General features: G+C 47.1%; 1 protein-coding gene across 6 annotated transcripts in view; it reads right to left on the bottom strand.

The window, feature by feature from the left end:
- Nucleotides 1-15,147, bottom strand: part of Nep3 (M13 family metallopeptidase neprilysin 3) — a 133,962-nt gene that overhangs the window by 21,843 nt on the left and 96,972 nt on the right. For 4 of the 6 annotated variants that reach the window (XM_077677022.1, XM_077677020.1, XM_077677016.1 and 1 more), the window contains 7 exons: nt 12,875-13,093; nt 11,973-12,089; nt 11,243-11,478; nt 9,183-9,405; nt 8,070-8,090; nt 5,351-5,449; nt 3,599-3,676 (listed from right to left, as the gene is read on the bottom strand). In XM_077677022.1, the coding sequence (XP_077533148.1) occupies nt 3,599-3,676; nt 5,351-5,449; nt 8,070-8,090; nt 9,183-9,405; nt 11,243-11,478; nt 11,973-12,089; nt 12,875-13,093 (993 nt within the window). Of the gene's footprint in view, nt 1-3,598; nt 3,677-5,350; nt 5,450-8,069; nt 8,091-9,167; nt 9,406-11,242; nt 11,479-11,972; nt 12,090-12,874; nt 13,094-15,147 lie in introns of all 6 variants that reach the window. The other 2 variants (XM_077677017.1, XM_077677018.1) reach the window with 2 other exon arrangements.

Consider the following 15,147-nt stretch of genomic DNA (forward strand, 5'->3'; position numbering starts at 1 on the left):
GAGGGTCCCTCAAATTCAACTGTCGCTAGTCAAAATTTCAGAGCATCCGAGCACTCATCGCAGACCCTGCAAGCTAGACTCATTCTCTGAAGCTATCCTATAAATCCAGACATTTACGTTTTTTTTTTTTTTTGCTTTGTGTCATGGTGGCTGAACTAACCGAGCGTTGTGGTATCCGTGCGTCGCTAAGCGAACGGTAGCGGTAAATTTAGTGGAAAACTGCAATACCTGATGTGAAACAGTGCTCACAGATGTGGCAGATGAAGGCGACGAACAGAAAGCGGCATTTGTCCTGTTTTGTCCAAGTCAGTTTTCCTCGCTATTTGTGAAGTACTGCCTGGCGCACAACCCGTCTCCATTACTCGTCTTTTCGATCCATAAACACATGTGGGTTCCATCCCAGACGGATTTCAGGTTAGAGCTTGAAGGACAACTGCGACGATGGTGCACAGGCTTCACACGGGCTAATGTGGTCAAATGTGGTTACAATACTCGCACCCGTTAAATTATATTTTCTCCTCTTACAGAGAAATATGAAGAGAAATAAGGTAAACTTCTGGCGAAAAATTGGGTTCTTAAGGTTCACGTTAGAAAAGTAGATTATTGAAAGAAGGCTAGAGTATCGGTAAGCCTGAAATTGGAAAAAAGGGAGTCAGAAACTCCCCAGCTGGAATCAAATAAAATCGTAAGCAGTTCCGCTATTCACAGAACTCTTTTAAAGTACATTTCACTTCTGCGCACATAAATTGTAGGGGAATTTTTTTTTTTCGGGCACCCTACAAGTTGTCTGATCCCGAAGTGGGAAGGCCCTAGGGCCGCACGTTAAACACTTCTTTAAGACGCCTTGTACCCCTACAAAGCGCTGTATACCGAGCCTCTTTAAAGTCATCTCACCACTTTACACAGAAATTTTATTGATAGTGTCTTCACGGGAAACGTAAGCGATCTGATATGAAATTATGAAGGCCCTGGAGCAGTATTTTAGATCCCTCCATAAGCCCATGTGTGCCCAAGAGCGCTATACACCAAGCCCCTTTAGAGTTGGCTGTGCTACTACGTACACACAAATATATTGCTGGGAAGAAATTTTTGCGAGGCCAGTATAATATAAGTATGATGGCCCAAATACCTTTTATTGAATACCTCCTTAAGACCCCATGCACTTCTGCACAGCACCGCACACCGAATATGGTTTAAGTTCATATGTTTAAGTAACTCACGGCCGGAAAGACGTCTTTTCGGGGTCAATATAGAGAGTCTGATATCAAACTATAAAGACCATAGCGTCTCTTTATTAATGTCATTGTGTATGTGGAGAAGCTGCGACACATCAAGCATTAGAAATGGACAGACAGATTTCCTCGTTCAGTTCACACGCAAATGGTTAAGCGTTTAAAAATTCGGAGGATGTAACTATTTTCGTCACCACTAAACAGTTTACGGCAATTGTAGTAAACTGTCGCTGTCTAGCATGACAGGGATAGTAACGCCAGCGCTGGTAAGCTTTAGCTATTGCATTTATACGAACTCATGCTTTGTAATTGTACTTCTACAGGATTTCCAGACTGTGTGGCTTTCAGTAGTTGCTAAGCGTCCGCCTCGTTTTCGGTTTATTTTGCTTTTTGAGGCATTCGCTTCTCTAGAGCCCCCAGTCCTTAAACAAGCCTGGCGCTTACAAATTAACGTTACCAGAGGAATATATTACAGGTAAAGAGAGAGAGTTCTTCTTTTTTATTCTCGATGCGCATTGCTTCGAGATCAAGCACAGCTATAGACGAGCGCTAAAGTATACGAACCAACGAAAGAAAAAAATACAATACAGAGGGAAACAAAGTGAAAGGAAAAAGGGAAGGAAGGAATAGAAAAGAAAGAAAGAAAGAAAGAAAGAAAGAAAGAAAGAAAGAAAGAAAGAAGCTAGCTGTTTGCGGATAGTACAAAAGTGAAAGGGACTTTCACTGGCGAATATTACAGGTAGAGAGAGAAAGAGAGAGAGAGAGAGAGAGAGAAAGAGAGAGAGAGAGAGAGAGAGAGAGAGTTTCTTTTTTTTATTTTCGTGAAGATGCGCATCGCTACAAGCTCAAGAAAGAAAGAAAGAAAAAGGAAGGAAAGAAGGAAAGAAGCTGTTTGCGGACAGGACAAAAGCAAAAGGCGCTTTCACTGGCGAATAAATTACAGGTAGAGAGAGAGTTCTTCTTTTGATATTCGTTAAGATGCGCATTGCTGCGAGCTCAAGAGATTGAGAGATTGAAAGAGAGAGAGAGAGAGAGAGAGAGAGAGAGAGAGAGAGAGAGAGAGAGAGAGAGAGAGAGAGAGAGAGAGAGAGAGAGAGAGAGAGAGAGAGAGAGAGAGAGAGAGAGAGAGAGAGAGAGAGAGAGAGAGAGAGAGGTGTTTGCGGACCGAACGGGACTAAAACACACTTCCACTGGCGACAATACCAGAATTGTGACCCCTACACACAGCCACAAATGCTGTGGAACGAACGTTAAGCTTTCCCCTTTGGAAGAGCAGCCGCTCGTTTTTCTCTTTCACTCCTGCTGCTGCAGCACTCAGTATTGCTTGACACGCCCTTGACAGCCTTTATCTCTTCGCAGCAAGCTGTCCCCGCTTGCCGCTGCTTCTACCGCCGCCCCGCAGTAGTACGTGTCCGCGTGATGGATCTGGCGGATAGGCACGCGACGCCAGAAACGCCGCCCCACATTTCGCGCTCGCTGTGTCGTGCCGTTGCGCGTGGGCGGCATACAGTGGTTAAAGGTGACGGCTCTTGCGTTACGGGGCTGTCGAGAGGTAACAAGCGGGACAACGGGCATGAATGGGCGCGTCGCCACACTGTCCTTCGTCCGAGTTCGCGCTCATTCCACGGACGCTGTGGAGCCCGCGCTACGCTCTAAGAAATCGCCGGAGGTGAGCTTACCACAACACCCCAAAACGAGCAATCAAAGTGACCAAATGAGCGATTTTGGCAAATGACGAGCCCCACCATGCATGCGATTAGAGTAAATAATCTGCGCTGGTACAGCGGAGCACATACGCGCCTCGCGCTGTTCATCAGCGCAGATTATATTTTTTACTCCGATCACATGATGAGCATTATTATTCACCTGATTCGCACATTTGGTCACGCTGATTAACCGTATTGTTGTGTTGTGGTGAAGTCCATCTAAGGAGATTTTTTGAACCTGTATATCGTCTCGACCGATGGCGCTGCGCCTTTTCATTTCGTCTGAATGTCTAATAGAAGAAAAATGATATTTGCTAACATGCTTTTTTCCCCTGGGTTGGAGGGAGGCCATCATGTAAGAGCTTTTTTTTTTAAATTGGGCTCCTTAATATAGAACATAAGGTGTTGCTACAAAAATGGTTAGCGCCGCGAAACAGCACCTCGTTATTCACGCTTGAGACTTTTTCTCGTCACGTCATGGCTGTTTCACAACCTGCTCACGTCCGCTACTTCGTATTAGCCGCCAACCTGGCCGCAGTCAGGTTCCTACGAATCATTTATCGCAGCTGTTCCCCAGCATTCTTTCATCTTGATTGCGCCACTTCCAGGCGCCATTTTTAGACCGCGGCACTGAACAAAAAAGCAGCTCTGTGTACTCACCCCTTTGTATTTTTCGTCCAGTTTCTTCGGGTCTGTGATGAAATCGGGAAAGCCAATCATATCCGTAATAGCATCCGCCTGCAAGCACAAGAGAGAACCGTTAACCAAAATGTATTAATTCACACACTGAAGAAGTCAAGCCTCCAATCCAACGTGACCCAGCTGTTACACGCCAGTAAACTAAACATGAGCGCAAGCCATTATGTTGAACCACGGTATTCCTCAGCATCAAGTGCATAAACGAAACCAGGAAAAGGAAAAATCAACAAACGCAACGCAGGTTCGAACAAGGCCACTGATTACCCCTGCCTTATTCTTACTAGGTGATTGGCCGTACACGCCTCTTTTTACCGCGGAATGCTGATGTTCTGGAAACCTGATCATTCTGCCAGCAAAACCTCTCACGGAAAATCACGCGGTCATCACGGCTTTGATTAAGGATTCAATGTCGCATAATTCTGACCGAACGACCTACGCTCATACTTACTTCCCACTTCAAGGCAGTTCAGTGGTTCAAACTTGCCGCAACGAACTCAAGTGACCAATCCATGCCGCGAACGAAGGAAATTTGGCGAATGAGAGTAATGTTCATGCCATTCGACTCAAAAATATGATCTGCGCTGTAGCACGGCGTAATGCAGAACGTCATGCTTGTATTATGCCACAGCGCGGACCAAACTTTCCCGTCAAAGCGTATGCTCGACATCGTCATTTTCATAAATTTTGTTGTTGGCTCAAACCCGGAGGAGACCCCCGACACCTACCACAGCTACGCGGACATCCTCTCCCGCTACAGTCACGAGCATCAGCAGTTCACACCCCCCCACACTCACCTTTCCAGAGCCGAGGCATCCAATTCACCATATTCAAACCAAATCCTACCCCCAATCTACCCTTCCCCACCATACCATACCCCACTTAATACCATAGCATCTGCAACTTCTGCCCCAAGCCCGCTACCCTGTAGCATCCTGTCTGGGAACGCCAACAATTCCAATTCGTCACATACTATCCGCGTTTACGTACGAACAGCGGGTATACAGGCGAAGGCATTGGACCTAGCGTCACTAAATAAAGGCTTTTAGAGTATGGGCACTCGTTTCTCTCATTGTTATGTGGCGCCAGGATTTTCATTGGTCCGTCGGCACCACGTGATATCTGTTTACATATGGGTGCAGCCATTTTGTTTCTGGGCGCCTCTCCCTCTCTCTCTCACTCTGCTGCGCGGACGCTAGAGCGGCCGGTCGCACTCTGCCCGTCACAACCGGCGGTGGTTTCGTTGGGAGACATGGCAACACTGCAAGCCAGAAACAAAACAGCCCCCAGACGCTGCCTGGTGCACGAAGTGGCGGTACTCTTAAGCGTAGCTTATTTATTGACGCTAGTTGGACCTCTCGACACAGCGCATGCTCATATGCAAGGTTGGGGAGCCAGCAAGGACCAGGTCATTCTGGACAAGACGACGACCCCCGCAGGGCCATCATGCTCTGATGAGTTCGCGAATAAAGATTTTCTCTCTCTCTCTCTCTCTCTCTCTCTCTCTGGTTCACGAACTGGACAGTCGAGTGCATTGTGGGCAAGCCGAACTAGGGGAAAGCCGAACTAGGGGATTACCTTAGAGTGTACTTGTGCTCCCCTACAAAGCGCATTCGACGAGCAAGGCCACTTTAGTCCACGCTGACAGTTGTGCCCTTCGAACTGTCGTAGTATTATTATCCCCGTTACAATATCTGCTAATATTGTGGCACTTACTTTTTCCTTGGCGAGCTCTCTGGTCTCCTTGTCCATCCACTTGAGCATGGGAAGGTTGTTCTTGAACGCATCCTTGACCTCTTTGATCATGCTCTGAGCCTGCAGCAACAAAATTGGCAAAGCTTAGCAGCTTGCACCGTGAAATCCAGTCCGGGCAACAGAGGCACGGTTAAAGCAACGTGGCTTTCTCATTTTTTATTTGTTCACATTTTTTATTGTCCAAAGCTCCGCTCAGCCCTGTTGTTGCGGTTCACGCATGTTCTATCTCTGACACACACCTTCTTCGAATAAATACGCGTTCAGAGCCACCTACTGGCGGGTACTCACGTCAAAGCCCACGCTGAACATGTCCTTTCTGTGATTCTATCGTACCGAGTCAACCAAGTGGGTAGCTTGCACAAAATAGATGTTCAGTTGCTGCTCACAGTAGAGTTTCTGTCCAGCATATCACTCACAAATGCCACCCGAACACCTAATAATATCCGAAAGATGATGCGTCCTCGTATCATAACAGCGATAGCTAACTAACCTTGAAGTATGTCCGCTGCCTTTACTAATACGTGAACCAACGTCGGAAAAGCTGTGGTTATATTATCGAGCTGTTGCTGCAACATATAGCTTTTCGAATGACAAAACGAATCCCTATTCAATTTCTCTGAACGTTCTTGTACAGTGTAATGTTTTTAGTGATCAATGGCTTCACGTGTGTCAGTTGTCTTTACCCGACATTTGGGAACAAAGAAAGTCCACCACCGTGCGGTTTGTTTCAGGTATGCATGACACCTTATCTATAAACTCAACAAATATAATAATACCTCGGTGAGTTTCAAGAAAGCACGCAAGCCTTTGAAAACGGGCTGAGTGTTGCATGCTTCTATGGACAACGCAAACGTGCAGACAGACTTAACAGCCATGCTAGGCATTCAAGCTGAATAACAACGGGCAGGTCACCGCGCAAGCTCACTTTCATTCACAAGGTGAATTGTGATTTTCGTGCTGTGCCGATGTTTTAGGGAGATCTAGTAAACGTTCACGTGGGAGGAAAAAATTATGACATGTCGGTCAAAAACACAGGCGCGCGCTATACGTATAGTTTCTCGCTCTATATAATCAATGCTGTTGTGAGAAAGCCTGTTCGACCCTCTGTGGTTGCCGCAAGCGAAGGCTAAGTGCACGGAAATTGAAAACAGTTTAGAACTACCAACACTGCTTCGATCTCCGACAGCGTCGCTAAGCAATGTTTTCTTTGTAGGCCTGGAGATTTGAAGAATAGACCATGAAACAATTCTGTGGTTCAGCTTAACGTCTGCGCAATCAATTGACCAATCCATGCCGCCGACGATGAACTTTTAGCGAATGACGATGACGAGCATACTATGTGACTCAGAAGTTCGTTTTGCGCTGTGGTATCACGCAATGCAAGTGCGGCGTCCTGTATTGGGCAGGGTCACAGCGCAGATCGAATTTCTAATTAATTGCATGATCGTCGCTGTCATTCACCGAGTTTGTTTTGTTGGTGGCATGGATTGGTCAGTCGAGTGCACTGGAGTGAAGCTGAACCACGGTATTGCCTTTGAGTGTAGCGAGAGTTTTATGTCTTTTTTAAGCAGAAGAGATCCACGTAGGCCACTTGGTTTCGTAGCTTCTCACAGTAAATGTATGCGGCAGCAAGGCCGACACCACTGAAGACTACAAATACTGGACTAAACGCCCGAAACGAAAGAAAGCAGGTGCTGGGGATATAAAAGAGCGAAAAAATACGTTGTCTTCTGCATAACGCTGCCCTTATAAAGGTGTATGAATAACGCTATTGCCGCTATTACCCTTCACACAATCACGCCCCTGCCCACTTCAGTTAGCAATTTACCCTGTTTGGTGTTTCAGTATCTGCCTATCAAGTAACGTTCTAACTGTGTTTATGCGGCGCGGTTCAATTTGACCTTGAATCGAGGAAAAAGAGGGGGGGGGGGGTAGTGTAGAGGTAGTATACTCGGGTACAACTTAAGAACGGCCACGGAAGTTGCATCTGTGCTTCATCACCACAGCTAGATGTTACTCCGCGTGGCGCAAGTAGGGAGTAACTGAAAATATTTTGAGCATGGCACGAGCCGTTTCTGTGATTTTTATGGACTTAATATAGAACAAACGACGTGAGGAAATTCAGACGATATCACGCATTCATAGCGATCTCCCTTCAAAACTCGCGGGTCCGTTGACATCTGGGTCCGCCGATTAGGCGGAGTGATACCGTGCATGTGCTATTGCCGTTCTTAACTTGTTCCCGAGTACAGCAGATGATAGTAGAAGGGAGGGGAAAGGGTTGAGTGGAAATCTGACTTTTTGGTTTGTCGGCATCTGCTTAAATGTTGTTGTTGTTTTTTTTAAGAAGACAGGCAGTTGGTTCACTTCCAGAGCTACGTTGGGAATTCTGATCACAGAAATTTCAGGGTACGCCAAAGGCGAAACCTTGCGGGCTATCCAGCTTTCTTTTTGCCTGGCACCCGCAAAATATAGCATGTGACAAGAATGGCTCTCACTCCGAGCCGAAGCATGCAGGCAAGCGGGCAAACAGAAATGCGACCACTACGAATGCACTGCAGCCACCAGGCGACCGTTGCCAAGCGCTGCCGCTACGTGCCGTGAACGTGCGGTGCAAACGCAGGCATGGGACACGAGGGTAGAGCGGAATATTTGGGAAGGAAGAAAAAAGGCTATTTACCGTTCTGGTCACCCCACCAGGCTTTTAGCAGCAATAAATTTGGTTCACAAAGGCGTAAGAAAGGTTTCAGCCATTTTTCTCTCCTTTCATGCATTTTTACAGCATGTAAGGCACTTACAATGTAAGCTCTTTCTACATGTTACATTTTGGCAACATGTATGTCTCATCTAATATGCAGGACAAATGGTAGTACACTCGACACCAAAGTGGCCGTGTGTACTAAATGGGCACGTATACAAATTAATACGCTTCTATATCTTTTTTTACACCAAGCTAAGAACTGTAAGCATTTTCTCACAGGTTCTCACAGGCCAGTAGTGTTCTAACTTCTAATGCGTGCATTTTAAACATAAAGTAAACAAGCGATCGTTTCGGGTTGTGCCATCATAAGGGGGATTCGTAAGCTCTCGACCTATATCTACACGATTTCTGCAACCGTCCTCGTTAAGTGTAAATACTGCGAAATCGCCAAAATTTTAAGAACCAACAAGCAAATGGTTACTGGCCAAAGTAAATGTGCTGGATACAAGTGCCAGAAACAAAGCTTTAACGTACTTTTTTTCTTTGTATCCAATGAAACCTATTTGCTATACTTTCAGTCTATGTGCAAGCATAGAGAGATATCAACAAGATCTGTCATTTGAAACATCAAGATTTCATACGCAAATTATGCAGCTCGTTTGAGCAATGATGTTACTACGCGGTGAATAGCAGTGCTCAGTTATCATGAACTACTAGCGTCGCTTCCATCATAGATGAACTCTGATCATGATCATACGTATGTTTATAGGACACCTTCCGCCAGCAGGTGTTGTACGCAAAAGGAACAGGTGAGAAACGGTCGCTGTAAACAGCGCAAAATGCAAAGCAAACCCAGGTTCCATTAACGTCGGAATGCAAACGCGGCAGGCCCAAACTTGATAGGCGGCATAAGCGTCAAAGCTGCTGGACAGGACGTGATAGATATGCAAAGCACTGCCATAGGAAGCGAACGACACCACGATGCGACATAGGCGCGTAGGCTGCGGCACGAAGAAGCAGACACGAGAGGGGGCACAAGAAAAAGAAGAAACGGGGAAGTGGAGGGGGTAGACGTACATGGAGGCGACTTACGAGGGGCTTGCTGTCGCCGTCGAACACTTCCCTGACGAACATGGCTCCCAGGGCGAAGCCGATGATGTTGTTGGTGTCTGAGACGCAGTAGCGCCACGTGGTGTCCGATCCGTCCGAGCCCATCAGAGCCTTCCGGAGAACCTTGGAAGCCTCGCGGAACGGCTCGGATAGGTACGACACCATCGAGTGCACCATGCTCCAGCCGAGGTAGTTGCACACGGTGCTGCAAGCAAGGCCACGGGCCCAGGTTGTCAGTGACTGGTCGAGCCAGTTTATTTATTTATTTATTTATTTATTTATTTATTTATTTATTTATTTATTTATTTATTTATTTATTTATTTATTTATTTATTTATTTATTTATTTATTTATTTATTTATTTATTTATTTATTTATTTATTTATTTATTTATTTATTTATTTATTTATTTATTTATTTATTTATTTATTTATTTATTTATTTGCCCTTACTGTAAATAGATACCAACGTAATGCAATGCGTGCATAAGGTTATCTTATATGACACGCCTAACCAATAAGCATACGGTGAGCCGTAATCAAGCCCTCGTATACCATATGCGGGTAGGAAGCTAGGAACACAAGCAGCAAGAGCCGACCGCGTACAACTGTGCTTGCAGTGCCTTGTTGTATTGCCCCACGAAACGCAGGCGAACGTTCTGCACTGTAATTTGCGCAGCGCTAACAACCGCAATTCGTCACTGCGCGCGCGCCCACCGGAAGTAGGGGCATACGCCTTGCGGAGAACAAAGAAAACATTAAGGCAAGGCAGTCATAATAATGACGTAGTGAATGCGAAAGCATTAGCGTCCGATTGCCGATCAGATATGCCGGTATTGTGGGCGCAGCCACAGAGCCCTGTATCGATAGTGACTCCTGCGCCTGCGCAGCTTAGTGAGGCAGCGGGCAAGTTCGAATTTCGGCGCGGTATCATCATCGTCGTCGAAGTCGTCGTCGTCATCGTCGTTACCACTGTCATCATCATGCCGCATGATGGCGCTACTGTTGCACGCCAAGGAAAAGAACACTGAACGGAAACGTACTTCGCTAATCTTCTAATGGACGCTTCTGTATTTAGCCTGTTCATCAAGAAGAAAGTCCCGTCGTGGCGTTGTGAACATGCGGCCTCGTCTCACATTCCGAATGCGGGAGGTCCTGGGTTCGGTTCCTATCCGCACCCGATATTAACCCAACTTTCTTATCGACTGAGTTGCTTTACTTTATTGCTCGTTGGACACCGGCCATTTTGTGAGCCGTCACTTGGTCCCGACGGCGCCCGTATACTTAACAGCATTTGTCAGTTGCGTCAAAGTGCAGTGCTACTCTGTTTTGATCACTGAATTGTCGAGTACCGTCAGTAATTTTTTTAGAGCGGCAGCTCTGCTACGCTACATCTTTAAAGTTTATTCATCGCGTCGCAATGACCTTCAGCCGCCGGCACGCAAGCGGCGCCTTCTTATCGCTTCGCCGCTGCGGCACCACGTGACTAGGCAAGGGTGAAGCGCCTGCTTCGTCTGCGCCTTATCGCCCAGCGGCGGCTGCGTGTGCGCGCGTGCGGTCCAGCGAGGACAAACCAGGGGACTAGTGGGGGGAGGGGGGGGGTTGAACGACTGATGTACAAAAACACTGTGCTGACTGAGCTTACAGAAACAAAGATTAGAAAGCACACGATGTACGGGCACGAAAGCTCTGCTTTTCCGGCTGCTTTGCCGGCGCTCGGTTCCACAGCCTCGACACCGATGGCGCGCCGTATGGACTATCTGCATGCGCTTTTCAGCGCAAGCGATAGGACCTAATGATCTAAGGATCTAGATATAGCTAGACGGCGGGACCGCTATACGGGGCCGCAAATTCTCAAACAAAGGCAAACTTTCACGAAACACTGCGCGTGGTCCTTGCCTCCGCTCGTGATAACAAAGTTGAAAAGAGCTAAACCTGGCCCATTTTTTCCTTGCCCACAGGTCCTGCAGTGGTTTCGTAAGACTCTGAACGCCAGAAAGCGAGTGCGAGAAAGAAGACTGTCAGTAAAAAAGATGCACTTACATTTTGCCGCGCGTGGTTTTCATGTACTCTTGCACGAGTTCCGTCATGTTGCCCATGTAGTCCAGCGCATACACCACCACGTCCTGTGTCTCCAGTATGGTGCGGTTGATTTGGTTGAAGGCGCTGTTGAAGTATTCCGTCCAGTTGAGCAGAGGCGCCCGCGCCTGCAGATCTGCTATGGTCATCTTGTTGTAGAGCCGCTCCTCGTCCCGGCGTTCCTCCGACGGTATCGTTATCTGCGTCACACGTAGGCGCCGATTGGAATTCCTTACGTTACAGGCGGACAGAAGTGTTATCGTTGTGGCAGACATTCACGATGAGCAAAATGGCGAGCTATGAGGGGAACTATAATATTATAACGCAGAGTAGAGCAAATGTTGTTTGACTTCTCCGTTACTCTCATTGCGCATGTATACAGTGGGAGCGCCAAATGCGTCGCTTCACTTCGCGTCGATACTTGAGATGATTATTGTACTGAGAGTGATGTGTTGAAGGAGATATTTCTGGGGGGGGGGGGGGGGGGGATCACGGTGATAGTCTCTTTTCGTTTTGGCGTTTCCTTAAATAGCGCTACCTACGGGAACCACGCTAAGCCTAAACGGCTCAACGAGATATAACAAGACATCACATGCCGCCTGAATCTCCTTTGCAATTCATCCCCAACGCACATTTGAGTCCTACGATCTTTCCTGCGCACATTTAGCCATCTGATTATTTGCGCGGAACTCACATTGGCCAGCCGCTTCTCGAAGTCGATGACGTCCTGCATTTGGGCTTTTACATCAGCTTCTTTGCCGCCTAAAAGCACGCCGACTGAAGTCATGTAGGTGAGGTAGGCGTTCAGGACCTGAATGGAAAACAACAGAAAAGCAAGATTGTAGAAGAGAGCAATGCACAGCAAGCCGCCATAAGCCGCTAATCGAATCGCCATATATAAGCCGCCATTTATAAGCCACCATATTGCGCGCACTCTTTACCGGCTACTACTTGCTATCGGGACTTGTTTCGGCGGTAATAAGTTTATTTTGTATTCCTTTTGGTTCCTTCATTTTGTCACATTATTTTTTAAACTGAGTTGTTGGGTTGTCGGAGCACGAACTATTGCATCACATATTCGACTCAGGTTGCTGTGAATATGCGTCTTCAACCCGTTGCACGCTTTTCAATGTTGGCCGGAGCAGTCAGAATATCTCTGACTATAGTCTATATAGCACTGCCTTAATATCAACTCCATTCCGCTGCACCCATTGTACTTCTTAGGAGACGACGCCATAATTACCCACAAGTGTATTTTTAAGTTTCTTAGAGATGTCCGCTTTTTACATCTCATTACTTATACCATGCACATTGACCCCGTGACCCTTTCAACCAGTCATCTACATTGTCCTTTATGCCATCTCATGTATATTTTTAGCTAAACATTTAACATTTACTATCACTTCATTCTCACAAAACAACCTTCCCTTGGCGCTCTTTGCCCTTAACCGGCCTTGCGCCATAAAAACCCAATCATCATCGTCATCAAAATCAACTCTATTTCGTCGTGCCCTGCTTGACGTGTTTAGGATCGTGACGTTGTTGACAGGTGAGACTGCCCTGGGCCAAAACCGTCGCAACTGAAAGCGCGCGCACCTTGTCGTCTTTGGACTTGTTGAGGTAGTAGTCGCGCGAGGGCAGCATGAGACCCCCCTGGTCGACCTGGATGACGTGCCTGGACGAGTTGCGGTCGTCCTCGCCCACTCCCCAGGCGAACAGCCCCGCCCGCGAGTACACGTTGTGCAGGATCTGCAGCGCCGGCTGCAGCTCCCACGACTCGATCGAGTAGTTGCCCGTCACATTCCAGCCGCCCACCTGCGCAGACAGTGCCAAGCAGGCCGTAGAGTACCTACCTACCAGGTATACGTAAAGAGAAAACACGAGGGCCTTCCCAAAGCACGTGGCGGGCGTTGCGATAGCACCCCCAGTAGTTGCAAGGTAATGGCTCGGTCCCGTGTAATTTAAGAATCCTCTCGTGACCAGCTCCTTCTGGTAACCGACATCAAGAAGGCGCTAAATCTCTGCACTTCAGAAGGCATCCGGGACTAGGGCTGTACCACCAGTTGATCCCCAATAAAGTTCTCTCTCTCTCTCTCTCTCTCTCTCTCTCTCTCTCTCTCTCTCTCTCTCTCTCTCTCTCTCTCTCTCTCTCTCTCTCTCTCTCTCTTCTCTCTCTCTCTCCGTAACGCTCGTTTCTCTACCTCGCAGTACAGGGAATGCTCTACTGAAAACTGAGCACAGCAACGACGGTATGAGTGCTTTGATGGGAAGAAATCATTTTCAAAGCGCCACAAGGCAAGCCATTTAACCTAATTGTTTTTTTTTCCTCAACATTTTGCACGAGGAGACACCGTTCTGGGGTATTCGATAAATATTGCTATAGCTAGGCTTCTCGAATTAAAAAAAAATGCGCTTTCAAATCTTTACAAAAGCAGTATAAGCCTGGGCTTCTTTTAAGTGCATCTTTTTTGCCAACTTTCTTTTTCGCATTACATACATACATACATACATACATACATACATACATACATACATACATACATACATACATACATACATACATACATACATACATACATACATACATACATGCAAACGCAGTTCATCCCAAAGTTCCACATCTGGGTTATTTTTGTGAATTTATTTGGGGCTGCCGCTGGAGAATTTCGTTCGAAAACGCTATTCCAACCTTTCGTGCCACAATCGTGCGTCATTTTAATTTTTGCTGATAGCCGAGTCAGCTTTCGAAATGCGTGCAACGTCGCGCCATCCGACCTGTGCGCCACTGCACCACTCCTTGGCCTAGTTCTCCTTGCTCCCTTGAGGTGGCGCCATCGTACCGCTGCTCTAGTTGCTCCAGTTTGAAGTTTGGTCCCGCTTCCCCGCAGGGCTTGCGCCGTTTCCCGCTAGGTGGCCCTACCTTCTCCACCCCGATCGATTTATTTATGACGCTCCTATGTGCTCCTATTCACAACACTTAGCCGCTGTAGTTTTGGCGGGGCGCCAGACAGGTGCACCTTGTGACTGATAAAAAGGGAACTCTGTGGGCCGATACGCTCCCCCCGACTCCATGAGCCCCTTTCTAAGGCTGCAATGCGTTACCCCCCGCCCCCCAACAAAGATATTCAGGACCTGCCAATACGTATTGCCCGGCCTAGTGAACTAACTTAGCACGTAGAAGAGAGCGTTTGTCCTGAGCTTCTTCGGGAGCCCTTTCTCTGCTACGCCAACATTTTGGCTGGTAATAGTTAGCCATTTTCATCATCACCTTTTCTCAGCAGGCGATGCGACAGCTTCTGGGGCAATGCGCACTGTGCCGACATCACCACCAACGCTTTGCGTATTGGTGAACATAGAGCTTCATAGCGAGAAAGCCATCAGCTTAGCAACCGAGGAGGCCTGGGTTCCCCGCTAGGACTGGCAGCGTTTTTTTAAAGACGATAGTCTTTCTTGGGCTCCTTAAACCCAGAAATTTTGGTCTGTCTGTATGTCTGTCCGTCTGTCTGTCTGTGACTCGATTCAGCCACCCGGCCAAAGCAAAACAATGCCTGCGTAATAGTCTTATATAGTCATAGCTACATCTACCCGTCTATGTCCGGTGTAATGTTCATACTTCTCAACATTGTTAAAGAAGAACAAGACATTACGCAAATATGAGACAACAAATCAATGCAGAAGTGATATTTGCAGCGTTCCTTTATAAAAATTCAAACATGCTTCACTTTTGCGAAATTAAATACTTCATCAATTGCAGAAAAAGAATTCACTCCGCCGTCGCCTGCTGTCGCCCGCGCCACTATAGCTTCCGGCGCCATTTTAGGAAAGCAACCGGCAACAGCTACGCAAGGTTCCACTATATAGGTTCCACG

This window comes from Haemaphysalis longicornis, unplaced genomic scaffold, assembly GCF_048455015.1.
Source record: "Haemaphysalis longicornis isolate Haplotype H1 unplaced genomic scaffold, Haemaphysalis longicornis Haplotype H1 scaffold_7, whole genome shotgun sequence".
Taxonomy (NCBI): domain Eukaryota; kingdom Metazoa; phylum Arthropoda; class Arachnida; order Ixodida; family Ixodidae; genus Haemaphysalis; species Haemaphysalis longicornis.